The 12,005-nt window shown below is 46.3% G+C and overlaps 1 protein-coding gene, 1 long non-coding RNA gene and 1 other non-coding gene across 5 annotated transcripts in view; 2 read left to right on the forward strand and 1 right to left on the reverse strand.

Annotated features, from left to right (window-relative positions):
• Nucleotides 1–4,507, reverse strand: part of polg (polymerase (DNA directed), gamma) — a 14,247-nt gene extending 9,740 nt beyond the window's left edge. For 2 of the 3 annotated variants that reach the window (XR_009527215.1, XM_060060546.1), the window contains exons 1-9: nt 4,345–4,461; nt 3,487–4,087; nt 2,985–3,180; nt 2,266–2,433; nt 1,888–2,034; nt 1,490–1,569; nt 1,031–1,213; nt 648–796; nt 59–185 (exon numbers count right to left, since the gene is read on the reverse strand). Coding sequence is in view for 2 of the 3 variants with exons in the window: in XM_060060546.1 (XP_059916529.1) it covers nt 59–185; nt 648–796; nt 1,031–1,213; nt 1,490–1,569; nt 1,888–2,034; nt 2,266–2,433; nt 2,985–3,180; nt 3,487–4,064 (1,628 nt within the window). In the remaining variant the exon portion in view is untranslated. Of the gene's footprint in view, nt 1–58; nt 186–647; nt 797–1,030; nt 1,214–1,489; nt 1,570–1,887; nt 2,035–2,265; nt 2,434–2,984; nt 3,181–3,486; nt 4,088–4,344 lie in introns of all 3 variants that reach the window. The other variant, XM_060060547.1, reaches the window with a different exon arrangement.
• Nucleotides 4,508–4,663: 156 nt separating this feature from the next.
• Nucleotides 4,664–4,736, forward strand: trnar-ucg (transfer RNA arginine (anticodon UCG)). The gene has a single exon. It is a non-coding gene; the product is annotated as a tRNA-Arg (tRNA).
• Nucleotides 4,737–6,805: 2,069 nt separating this feature from the next.
• Nucleotides 6,806–10,401, forward strand: LOC132464266 (uncharacterized). The gene is made up of 4 exons (XR_009527217.1): nt 6,806–6,966; nt 8,551–8,735; nt 10,085–10,153; nt 10,184–10,401. It is a non-coding gene; the product is annotated as an uncharacterized LOC132464266 (long non-coding RNA).
• Nucleotides 10,402–12,005: the final 1,604 nt, after the last annotated feature.

Genomic DNA, 12,005 nt, shown 5'->3' on the forward strand with positions numbered 1-12,005 from the left:
CATGCACTGCAGACATTCCCGGTTGGAGGTAGTGGGGGTGTTGGGAGGAGTGTCTCACCCTGGGTGTCCAGGCAGGTGCTGTCGTCTCTTGGGCATTCGGCCCACCGTGGCGGCATTGACCCTCTCCACAGCCAGCCTGCTGGGACAGGGCCTGGCTAGGTCCTCTTCAGAGGGGGGGCCCGGGTCTGGGGGGGGGGGGGGGGGGGGGGGGACACCACACTTTAGCAATGGATTCTAACTTGGATCCAGTGTCACTCAGAGCAGCGTAGAACCCGTTGCTTTGGGACTGAAGGCCTCCAAACGAAGGATGTATTGATGTAGGACATATCTGCTCTGTAACTGTTCACACTACTACTAATATTATCTAAATAAATATTCACATTTTTGATGAGATGCTTTCCTTGTTCTCAGTCTCCCTTGTAATTCCTTTTTTATGATAAAGGCGTCTGCTAAAGAAGGTGATAAATTATCTTTTTACGTTAATCTCCTACCAGATGGATGTACATTGAACATGTACCTCCTACACACACACACACACACACACACACACACACACACAGTGTGAGTGCATCATTCCACAGATACATCTGATAGGACCCGGCAAAGGAAGAGGCCTTGCGGCCATGTATGGGCGTGGCGTGTCCCACCTTCCTGGTGCTCCGGTAGAGGAGTGGACGTGGGCGTGACCACCCCTCCGTTGGGGGGTGGGACCTTCTTCTTGCGGACTGGAACCTTCTTCAGCTTGAACTCCTGAACGTCCCACTCCAGGTCCCAGAGCCAGGGGTCCTCCTTATACCTGGGGGGGGGCAGACCGCTATGACGTCATCACACAATGTGTTCAATGGATGTGGTGCCTCCTAGCTCCTACTGTTGTGCTTCCTAGCTCCTGGTCTGGTGTTTCCTAGCTCCTGGTTTGTCGTTTCCTAGCTTCTAGCTCCTAGTCTGGTGCCTCCTAGCTCCTTTTCTGGTGCTTCCTAGCCCCCGGTCGGCGTGCCTACCGGTCGCCGGGCCTACCGGTCGCCGTGCCTACCGGTCGCCGTGCAGCAGCTGACAGGCGTCGTCGGCCAGGTTCATCAGGGAGGTCTTCATCTCCCGCTGGAGCTCCTCGTAGGTCTCCTGGGAGTCCTCCAGGTACCGCCCCCAGTTCTGATTGACAGGCAGGTAGCTCCCGCCCATCTCCAGCATCCCCGCAAACGTCACGGGGTGAGGGCACCTGGAACCAGACGATTGGATCAGCGCGTTGAATCGATGTCTGGAGCTGGTTAACCGTCGCACATTTTACCTTTTAGATTTGTGCATTTTGTTCATTACAATTCTTAGTTTCCTAATAAAAAAATCATGCAGTTGTTTTTGGGGTATTTCGAGTATGACATTGATTAAAATGTCACAGTTTCTGACTAACTAACATAACATAAGCTTCATAGAATGTGATGAAGGAAGATAGGTATGGTCACAGGTGATAAAATCCACACGCATTAACGGTCATCACCTCTCCATGAAGAGGGGCAGCTGCTCAGTGAACACCTCGTGAGTGGCTTGGACATCCATCGCGCAGTACTGCATCAGCTCCTGTAGGTGGCACCAAACCAGTTTAAAAATCAACAGTTTGAAAGGCTGAACTGAAGGAAAGATAGTTGCTGATAATTATATCAACGAATAACTATTTCAATCTCGGATCATGAAGGTAATAACTTAACAGCAGTCTCAATCATTAACCTGTATGAATAAATACATACAATTAAACAGAGTATAGACATAATAGAGCTCTTATAATATTTAAGGTTAGATTAAAAAAAAAAAAACACAGGCTAGAATGTCCTTATCGACTCATTCAAGTGTGATTAAAGAAATGTAGTGAGGCAGAACGTCAACTAGGGGGCGTATCACCTGGAAGTTGTTCCTGACGTCGGCAATGCTGCCCTTTACAAACGTCTCCCTTGCCTCCTTCTGCAGGGGAGGCCCGCCCACGTACAGTGCGTGGACATCCGCCAGGTTGTTGAGGCTGCTGATTTTCACCCAGTCCCATGACCCGATCTGTGTACACAGTACACACACACACACACACACACACACACACACACACACACACACACACACACACACACACACACACACACATAAATATACATGTAGAGACAAATAACCTGCCATATGATCTTTTGGTTCACTATTTGTATTTGCTAAAAACCTTGAGGATGTACTAAAATCACCCCTGAGTCTAACCCTGACCCTAACCCTGAAAACCAACGTGTAAGAGACACTCACCCCTGGCTCTTTCTTCTTCCATCCCACTTTCTTCATGTGGTCCTTCACCTCCTGCAGGCCGCGCTTCTTGCCCAGCTTGTTGGCCATCCACAGCGTGCGCTGGAAGCCCGTCAGACCCGAGACGGCCATGTGCAGACTCATGGTGTCCAGGAACCGCATCTGGGAACCCTGCAGAGACACGGAGAGGAGGACACACCTGGTCTAGTCTGCGATCTCTCCAGTTGCTGTTGTTGGTTTAGACAAGGTTGTTCTGCAGACTAGTACGCATCTTGTAGCTTGGCCAGTTTTGATTGCATGACAATTCTGAGCCTCACGGGTAAGTGGATAAAAGTGTCTGCTAAATGACAAAATGTAAGTGTTCAAAAGAAACAGTGTATGTGTATGCAAGTATTTATGTATGTATGTATGCATAAATATACAAACATATATATATATATATATATATATATATATATGTTTGTATATATATATATATAAACACACATATACATGTGTGTGTATATACATATAATGTATATGAGGCACAGTTCATGACTCTTTCACTGACACACATTCAGAGACACCTTTCAGCTGTATGACTCCCAGCTGAAGGTTTGAGATGAAGAAACCAATACCTGCAGTCTGCTCCTCGCTGCTCCTTGATGTCATGGATCTGACTGAATTCCATTTTTTATAAATGACTTTAAGAGCATGATGCAGAGAGCTGTGTGGAGGCTCACCTTCAGCAGGTACTGCTCCTTGATGTAGGCGCGGTCGAAGCTGACGTTGTGACCCACCACCAGCCTCTCCTTCCACTGACCGCCGTGCGGTCGCACCGAGTTGGCGCTGGTCTCCAGAGGGATGAGGTCGGACAGGATCAGCTGGCTGGACCAGGAGTACCGCTCCTCGATCAGCCGCTTACTGCACCAGGAGTACCTGGCAGTGGCAGCATCCAGGGTGACATTATGCACTCAGTGTACTTCATGTATTCAGTGGCTCTGTGGCTTAGCTTATAGGCATTCAGGGCTGAACACACACACACACACACACACACACACACACACACACACACACACACACACACACACACACACACACACACACACACACACACACACACACACACACACACACACACACACCCTAAACTGTCTACCTATGTATCCCTTACATCACTACTACTCATATCGTGTACATTACGCACTACGTCACTGTCCTATGCTCGTTAGTCCCAGTGCTCACCAGGCCGTGGGAGAGGCAGCCACCGCCAGCGTGGGGCACTGACCCTCCGTCATGCACACTTCCACGTCAAACACCAGCGCCAGCTCGTCGGGGAAGTCCACTCGCTGCACGCCCCCGTCCGCACCGTAGCGGGTCCAGCCTGGCTCCCAGGCCCACTCCTGGGGCATGGCGGGGAGCGGGCCCCGGCTCAGCAGGCTGGCCGCCTCCAGGTAGGGGAGGCTCTGTTTCTGGGCCAGGACCCGGAAGTGCTGGTCGATGTCCTGGCCGTACATGGCGGGCAGCGCCAGCTCCACCTCGCCCAGAGAGGAGGTCTCCTTGCCCCACAGCTCGTGCCTCTGGAGGTGCCGTATGCTCTTCTCAACGTGCTCCTCCTCGTACTCCGGCCCCAGGCCTCGGAAGATTTGCTCATGGAGGTTCTTAGACAGCATCTGGATGTTCAGGGGGTTCACGCGGGCGTCTGGGACCTGCTGACCTTGGACCCGAGGAGCCCGGGAGGAGTGGAGGGAACGAAGCCATGCCGTCCGCCGCCGGACTGACTTGAGAGAGCTTCGCGGGGAGCAGAGAGCCGTGCGCAGCATCGGCTCTTGTTGTGCTGGGTATCCTGAGGAAAACACAAATAAAAACCAAAACATTAGCTGGGAAGATAAGGCACATGCACATATGCACATGCAAAATGCACCTTATGATAGACAGGAATGTGGCCCATTTCGTATGTAATATAACAACATAGCTATAACGAAACTATTATATTGTTGTTTGAATAAAGTCAAGATCATAGAAACGTGGTGTTGTTGTGAACTTGTGAGCACATACATAAAACACACTACGAAAGACTGGCATTTTGCTCATTTAAATTACCTATTTAATGTCACCACACACTATTAATGAAACAATTATATTCGTGAGATGATAACGTAAAGATAACAGAAGCGTGGCGTTGTTGTTGTGAAGGCTTCATACAAACCGGGCGTGTGGTGGCGGAAGTGACGTAGTAGGCGTGCGCAGCGGAGCGCCCCGAGCGGCGTGGAGGATTCACTTCCCTTTGACGACCTAATTAAAACCTTATTAAGAAATACATGTCCACTGGTTTCTAAAGTCTGTTAAACAATTTCACTAGTAAAACCGAACGTATTGATCTTGATTTTATTTAGATTATCTATATTGTACTAATCTCAACGGCCGCGTGGCCTAATGGATAAGGCGTCTGACTTCGAATCAGAAGATTGCAGGTTCGAGTCCTGCCGCGGTCGCTTCTTTTCCTCCATATCCTATATCAGTTTATAAAGGAAAACTCCTTCATAAGCCTGCCTTCTTGTAATTAAGAGATTGCCATGACATGCAGTTATTTCTTGACTGCTGACCTGGGAACTTTGAGGCCTGTGTAAGAAATATATCGAATATTCTTCATGACAAGCCCACTTAATAATAAATGGCTATTGCTAACGGTCACTTGCATGGGAAATGAAAGGGGGCATTACTCTCCCTCTCATCCTATCTCTCTCTCTCTCTCTCTCTCTCTCTCTCTCTCTCTCTCTCTCTCTCTCTCTCTCTCTCTCTCTCTCTCTCTCTCTCTCTCTCTCTCTCTCTCTCTCTCCCCCTCTCTTTCTCTCTCTCCCGCTCTCTCTCACTTTCTATGTAAATATATGTATATATATATATAATATATACACATTTCAATTACGTTTACTGCAGCTCTGAACAAATTACTGCCATAACTTGCATTATAACTGTATACCACGTCAAATATGTGGACCATGCACTGGCTGGACATTAGATCCTATGATTGCTACTTAATTATTATTATTATTATTATAATTATTATTATTACAGTATTCTTTATGTTTACCAACTGAAGGAGGCCTTTCCGCTGTTCCTTCTCTCCTCCAGTAGAGGGCGCCATCAACGAGCGGCTGACCCGTCGTCTGCTGTTTCCTCTTTCCTTCGGTAGAGGGCGCAATCAACGAGCGGCTGGCCCGTTGTCTATGTTCCCTCTTACCTCCAGTAGAGGGCGCCATCAACGAGCGTCTGGTCCGTTGATTGTGTGAGCGTTTGGTTCCTAGGGGTCAGTGTCACACGGCCGTGTTTCTGCATGGCCTCGGCCAAGGGAGTTATTTGGACTTACTGTGTGTGTGTCTGTGTGTGTGTACTGTTTTAATTTGTTTGATGTTTATAATGATAGCGAGAATAGTCTTTAAGGAAAATTATTATAGGTCGATTAATTTAGCCTATTTACATCCCTCAATCCCCCCCCTCCCAGAAGATAACTTGTTTGTTATATAGATCTGTAGAATGAACGAACATACGGAGACAGCACAGATTAAACTTCTCAAAATTGTAACGCCTATTTTTTTTGCCTAATTATGCTCTGCCTTGAATGCTACGGATAAGTTACATGGATAAGGTATGGATAAAGATGTTCATGTTTGCAGCTTATATAAATAACTGGCCCTCCTCCTTAACACATTTATAAATTCTGAAAACAAACTACATATTGCAATTACAGTGAGCTGACTGTAGTTCGGAACTATTCCTTTTACTATTAAAGAAAGGGTTGTTATTTTTCCTTAATTCGTCTGGTCATTTTTTTTGCCGAAAATTAGTATTCTTATTTTAAGGATTGGGATTTACTTGGTTAAATAACTCGTTAAAAAAAATCACAATGACCCCTGCAGATAGACGGATAGACGGATAGAATTTATTGAAAGAAAGGATTCTGTTTTTCAATCTTCATTCATCTATATTTGCTAATGCATTTTCTTGTTAAAATAAGCCTATTTGTAATTAGCCATTTTTGCAGCCTATGATTCTGTACTAAGATAAGATAAGCATTAAGATAATCTGTGATCGAATATATATTATCCATAGGTTCTTAATCACCTTAGATATAAATCATACTTAATATCCGTCACAGCCCCCTCCCTGTCACTCTCTATACCCCTCGAGCGGTGGCCTGTAATCATCCTGAGAATAACTTTTAATCAGTCTAATTTCCAAGGGTTTGCGTCTGAACGACGGTTGAACAATGGATGTGCAGCACATATGTTGATCCACGCTCACTCTGGGAGCCCATGCATGGTCCCATTAAGGAGGAGGATGGTGCACACACACACACACACACACACACACACACACACACACACACACACACACACACACACACACACACACACACACACACACACACACACACACACACACACACACACACACAAACACAGACACACGAGCCCCTCGCCTCAGACCCCTGCCATTGGTCCCACGGTGACCTGCTACTCGCTTGACGTCACTGCAGGCGAGGTGTCACCAGCCTGCGCGCGGCGAGGAGGAGAGAGAGAGCCGAGGGGAAGAGATGACTCGCGAGCAGGACTTATCCGAGTGAGGAGCTGAACACAGAGAGGGACCCCATCATGGAAGAGGAGCTGCCCGCACCTAAGGATGCAATAAGTGTCTGTCGTTTCTGCGCGGCAGGATCGAAATCAGGTACGGTCATACATGCCTTCAGCATCTCTCCGAAGCATTTCTTTTGGATCAGGAATTGGGAAAACATGCTGTATTTCATGTGTATGTGTGTGCAACCCATGCGTCTCATGACGGAGATGCAGGCCATATGGCTGTCACTACCACCAGGTATACAATTCAGGAGTTCACAGCCTGCATGGGTTTTTGGATGAGGAAAGGCGTGCGTGTAATATGTGTATGAATAGATATCCGGGGATCTCTTGCACGTTCGGTTTGGTTTCACTGTAGTCTGAAGTGTTTTGCATGCTATAACATGAATTATGCACGGGGTGCAGCCTTACGACCTATTTAGATGAGCAGGAATTAGGTTTGGAAACAGCCCATGGGTGGGAATGTGCCGTGGATCAGACCTAGTTCTAGAAATAGGCCATTTGCAACTCTCATTAAAAGTAGTCGTTATGTGTTGCCCTGGGAGAGGGGGGTAGCCTGCTTATAAGGAAACTTAAATAGTGAATTATAATTGGCCTTTGCCGAACCCAATTCGGTCCACATTCAGTGTCTCCAGAGTAGGGGGACTCTGAACGGTGTCTCCTGCAGGCCCAGCAGAGCGCCTTCATCAGCGGGCAGGGTCCTTCTGACAGCCCTCTGAGACCACTCAACCGTAGAGGCTTTAAGTTGCGTGCATTCTTCTAAAGCATAACGCGTTTTTCTTTGGTTTATGGTTAATAAACACGGGTTATGCTCCGTTGTTGATATAGGACTTTGCCGTTTCTGTGTATTTCAGTGAGTGAATTGTAATTTGAATGAATCAGTAATAGAGGCTATAGTGCATATGTCACGCTATGGGGTCACTTTACGCCTTGCAGGCTGTGTGTCAGGGATTTTTATTGTTATTAATATTTATCTTATTTTAGCCATCGGCATTGCATGTTGCCATATCATGAATACAGGATATTGTAATGCGTTTAGGGGAATAAGGACTCACGTGGACCATGCAGTCGTACGATACAACATTATATTTTTCCACCGTATAGGTTGAGTAAAATTAGCTCATGCTTGTTTATTTTTGGCCTACTTATAAATGTATTATTTTTCTGATTTATATTAATGTGATGTAACCTAATTAATTATTTAAGAACATGTATGGCAGCAGTATGTCGTGTGGATGTGAGAGAGGCCTTGACGGCCACTTGGGTCCTGAAATGCAAAGATAGTAAAGATACATATTATGCTGCAAAGGCCAATGTGTATTTATTAAGAACAGACTGAATTATTTGCATATTGAGGCTTCAGGGTATTTAAAATACACGAGGCACACACTGCTATGCCTGTAAGCCATTTTAGCAGGCTGTGTCCTATACTGCTTATGAGCCAGTAGGACAATGTCAAATACATTTCTCTCAGTAAGAACAGGACACATGCTACATAATAATAATAATAATAATAATAATAATAATAATAATAATAATAATAATAATAATAATAATGATAATAGTAATAATAATAATAATAATAATAATAATAATAGTAATAATAATAATAATAATAATAATAATAATAATAATAATAATATACGAATATGTTTTTTTAAAACTTTTTTCGCAGATGACGCAGAACAGCGAGGTGGAAACGTGTCACGTCCCTCGCACGACAGGAGGTCTGTTTCTGTCTTTGGTTATCTAGCTGTATGAGTTTTAAATCCCTGTCATAAAGCTAGATAACCGAAAGTAGAAATGACTTCCATTACTGACGTCTACAGACTGCAAGAGGATTGATGCTGTCTCCAAAAGGTAAGCAGCATAGACCACACTACAGGCCTGCAGTTATAACCCTACTCCTTGTTATTCTGACTCAAATGAAGTCGATCGAAGCCTTCAATTAACAATACTTAATTGTTAGCAATAGTTAATTGAAGGTCTGGCTGATTAATTCCATGCCTTTGCAAAAGATTACAACTTAATAATTGTGTTGACATAATCGTGGTTGTTACAGGGAATGTAAGTGGGGATAGTTGAGCCCTTTTTTGTAGCGTCTGTTAATGTCGACTGGTTTTCTGGTTTTAAACGTATGCAGAAGTGACAGCCTGTCCGTCGTGATACAGGCTAATACCAGAGAAGCTACGGGCCCTTATTTTGGCGGTACCCGTTGAGGACGGCGGCCCACGCGGGGAGCACGTGGTGCTGAATATTAAACAGGCGCCCCGCTGGGAGGAAAAAGAGCGCGCGGACTGCTTGTCAACGAGGGAGAGCATTCATTTTATCACCTCGCTTCTCTATTTTAGTATTGTGAAATCATTTGTTAACAAATTAACACACACAAATATTATCTTTAAAAAAAAAGCAACCAATTAGCCCACGTTTTTTGTCAAAGATGGTTGACTTAAATATCCGTTTTTTAAGGTAGATAATACGAGGAGAAGTGGAACACAAACTGCTGAGTGGTTGCTGAAGGAGCTCAGACACTCAGGGTTAAGAAAAACACTCGGCGCCTTCATTTATAGTCGTCGCTGGTTGTGCGAGGCGTTCTCCCGATGCATTGTGTCTCGTTTCAATGGTGGGACTCAGGGGCAGAGCCCAGAGACAGGGTCTGAACCCTACAACAGGGCACTCAGCGGCCTTGGTTCTCCTGGGGGCCAGAGAATGCGGTCCTGATTGGGGAGAGTGAGGAGGGCTAAAGTAAAGAGATGAGTTTCCATTCACCCAGTTAACTAGCTTCTGCAGCCTCTGCGTACGGAGGCTAATTGCTTTAATTCAGAGGAAGACACTGAATATATATGAACAGAGCTAGCGGGTTGTTGGGTGGTCTTTACCCCGGGATGGTGCAATGCAACGCATGTGTCTTGTTAAAGTACCTAAACAGGACAAGCAAATGGATGCCCACCTCTCTTGTACTTTATGAAGAGGTTGTGTGTTTTTATTGTTTCGATTTGTCTAGATGTTGCGTGCCTTCCCTACACACTCCCCCCCACACACACACACACACGCATGCATGCACACACACACACACACACACACACACACACACACACACACACACACACACACACACACACACACACACACACACACACACACACACACACACACACACAAAACGTGTCTTCACCCTCCAGCGTTCATCGCTCCGTCTCCTCCTCCAGCTCCTCCAGGCCTTCAGCCTCCCATGGCCACAGCAGACCCCTCAGAGCGAGGGAAGAACGAAAACGGTAGTGAGGAAGAAGAAGAAGAAGAAGAAGAAGAAGAAGAAGAAGAAGAAGAAGAAGAGGCATCGGAGGACGAAATCCTTCCCGCCCTTTTTCAGCCCTCAACCGCCTCGCAGCATCACAGCATCTCAGCATCACGGCGTCACGGCGTCACGGCGTCACGGCAGCGCAGCATCTGTGCCGCCACCGGGCCACGCGGTCCACGGTGCCAACAGACGGACAAAGACACCCACCCCCCACCTCCCCCGGCCCGAGCTGGCCCCCGGTTCCCTGCGGACCAACGGGAGAAGCCATCTTGGGAGAGGGTTGCCGTGGCAGCCAAGATGGCTGGGCTGGCACACACGAGGTGCGTTGCATCATGGCCCACGTCTGTTGGGTACCCGCGCGAGGGTGTGTGTGTGTGTGTGTGTGTGTGTGTGTGGTGTGTGTGTGTGTGTGTGTGTGTGTGTGTCTGTGTGTCTGTGTGTGTGTGTGTGTGTGTGTGTGTGTGTGTCTGTGTGTGTGTGTGTGTGTGTGTGTGTGTGTGTGTGTGTGTGTGTGTGTGTGTGTGTGTGTGTGTGTGTGTAACTGTGTATGTGTGTGTGGGGGGTGGTGTTGGGGCTCTTTCCATTTCATTTGCAGTCACACATGGCCTCTCTCTCTCTCTCTCTCTCTCTCTCTCTCTCTCTCTCTCTCTCTCTCTCTCTCTCTCTCTCTCTCTCTCTCTCTCTCTCTCTCTCTCTCCCCCTCTCTCTCTCTCTCTCTCTCCCTCCCTCTCTCTCCGCTGGTAATAATTAACAGTTTGGGTGATTTAAGGCGTGGGGAGGGGATGGGTGAGGATGGGGGACGAGATGGGTGAGGATGGGGGGAGGAGCTGGCAGTGGGGGAAGAGGACGGTAGTATGTTCCAAAGCCAGGTCCTCTAGAACGTGTGCGTCAGGCGGATTTGACCGCCTGTTTAAGGGGCTGGAGATGAAAATGTCCAGTCCATTATATTCTCCCGAAGTAAGGTAATCTCTTCTATCCAGTCTTCAAACTGGTTTGGGGGGCTGAGAGTTAGACAGAGAGCGGTACAATTATATAATGTATGATGTATGTTATGTATATATAATGGATCCATAAGATATAACCCTAACCATCAACGTCCTAGATGGCACCTTTCCCATAGCAAGTAGCCTACATAATAGAGCATGGTGGATGTAACATTTGTACATCCACCATATTTGAGGCTAAGGGCCCATGCTATAATGACCCCTGTTGTGGAAGGCAATTCGATGCAGTGCTTGGCATGTTCGCAAATCGTACAGAAATTCACCTTTCAGGGTGTACTTTGGTACGGCAATAGCTAGCTATGTTACTATAGGCGTAACTCTGTATTGTGTACAATATATAGATAGATAGAGAGAGAGAGCGTGAGACATATATATATGCATAGAGAGAGAGAGAGAGAGAGAGAGAGAGAGAGAGAGAGAGAGAGAGAGAGAGAGAGAGAGAGAGAGAGAGAGAGAGAGAGAGAGAAGAGAGAGAGAGATGGATAGGTACTTTATTCATTCTCAAGGGGAAATTAAGGCGTTTAATATAACATATGCATTTCATTTTTGTTATACAATCCAGTTTCAATTGTGTGCCTGATTTCCGGCTGCAAAACGAATATTAAAGACAAATTTTACATGCAAAAATAGTCTATAGACATATATCTAGCTCTATCATTTAGAAAAGCATGGTGGGATTTTCTTTATCAGGTCGTGACATCTTATATTTATAATTGTTTATCTGATCACAGTATTATTGATTATTGTATGCAGGCTAAATATCCGTCACCCCCAAAATAAATCCTCCTGAGAACACACGCCAAATTCGGTCTTCATAGAAATGTTGTC

The sequence above is a fragment of the Gadus macrocephalus genome, chromosome 9 (assembly GCF_031168955.1).
Source record: "Gadus macrocephalus chromosome 9, ASM3116895v1".
Classification (NCBI taxonomy): Eukaryota; Metazoa; Chordata; class Actinopteri; order Gadiformes; family Gadidae; genus Gadus; species Gadus macrocephalus.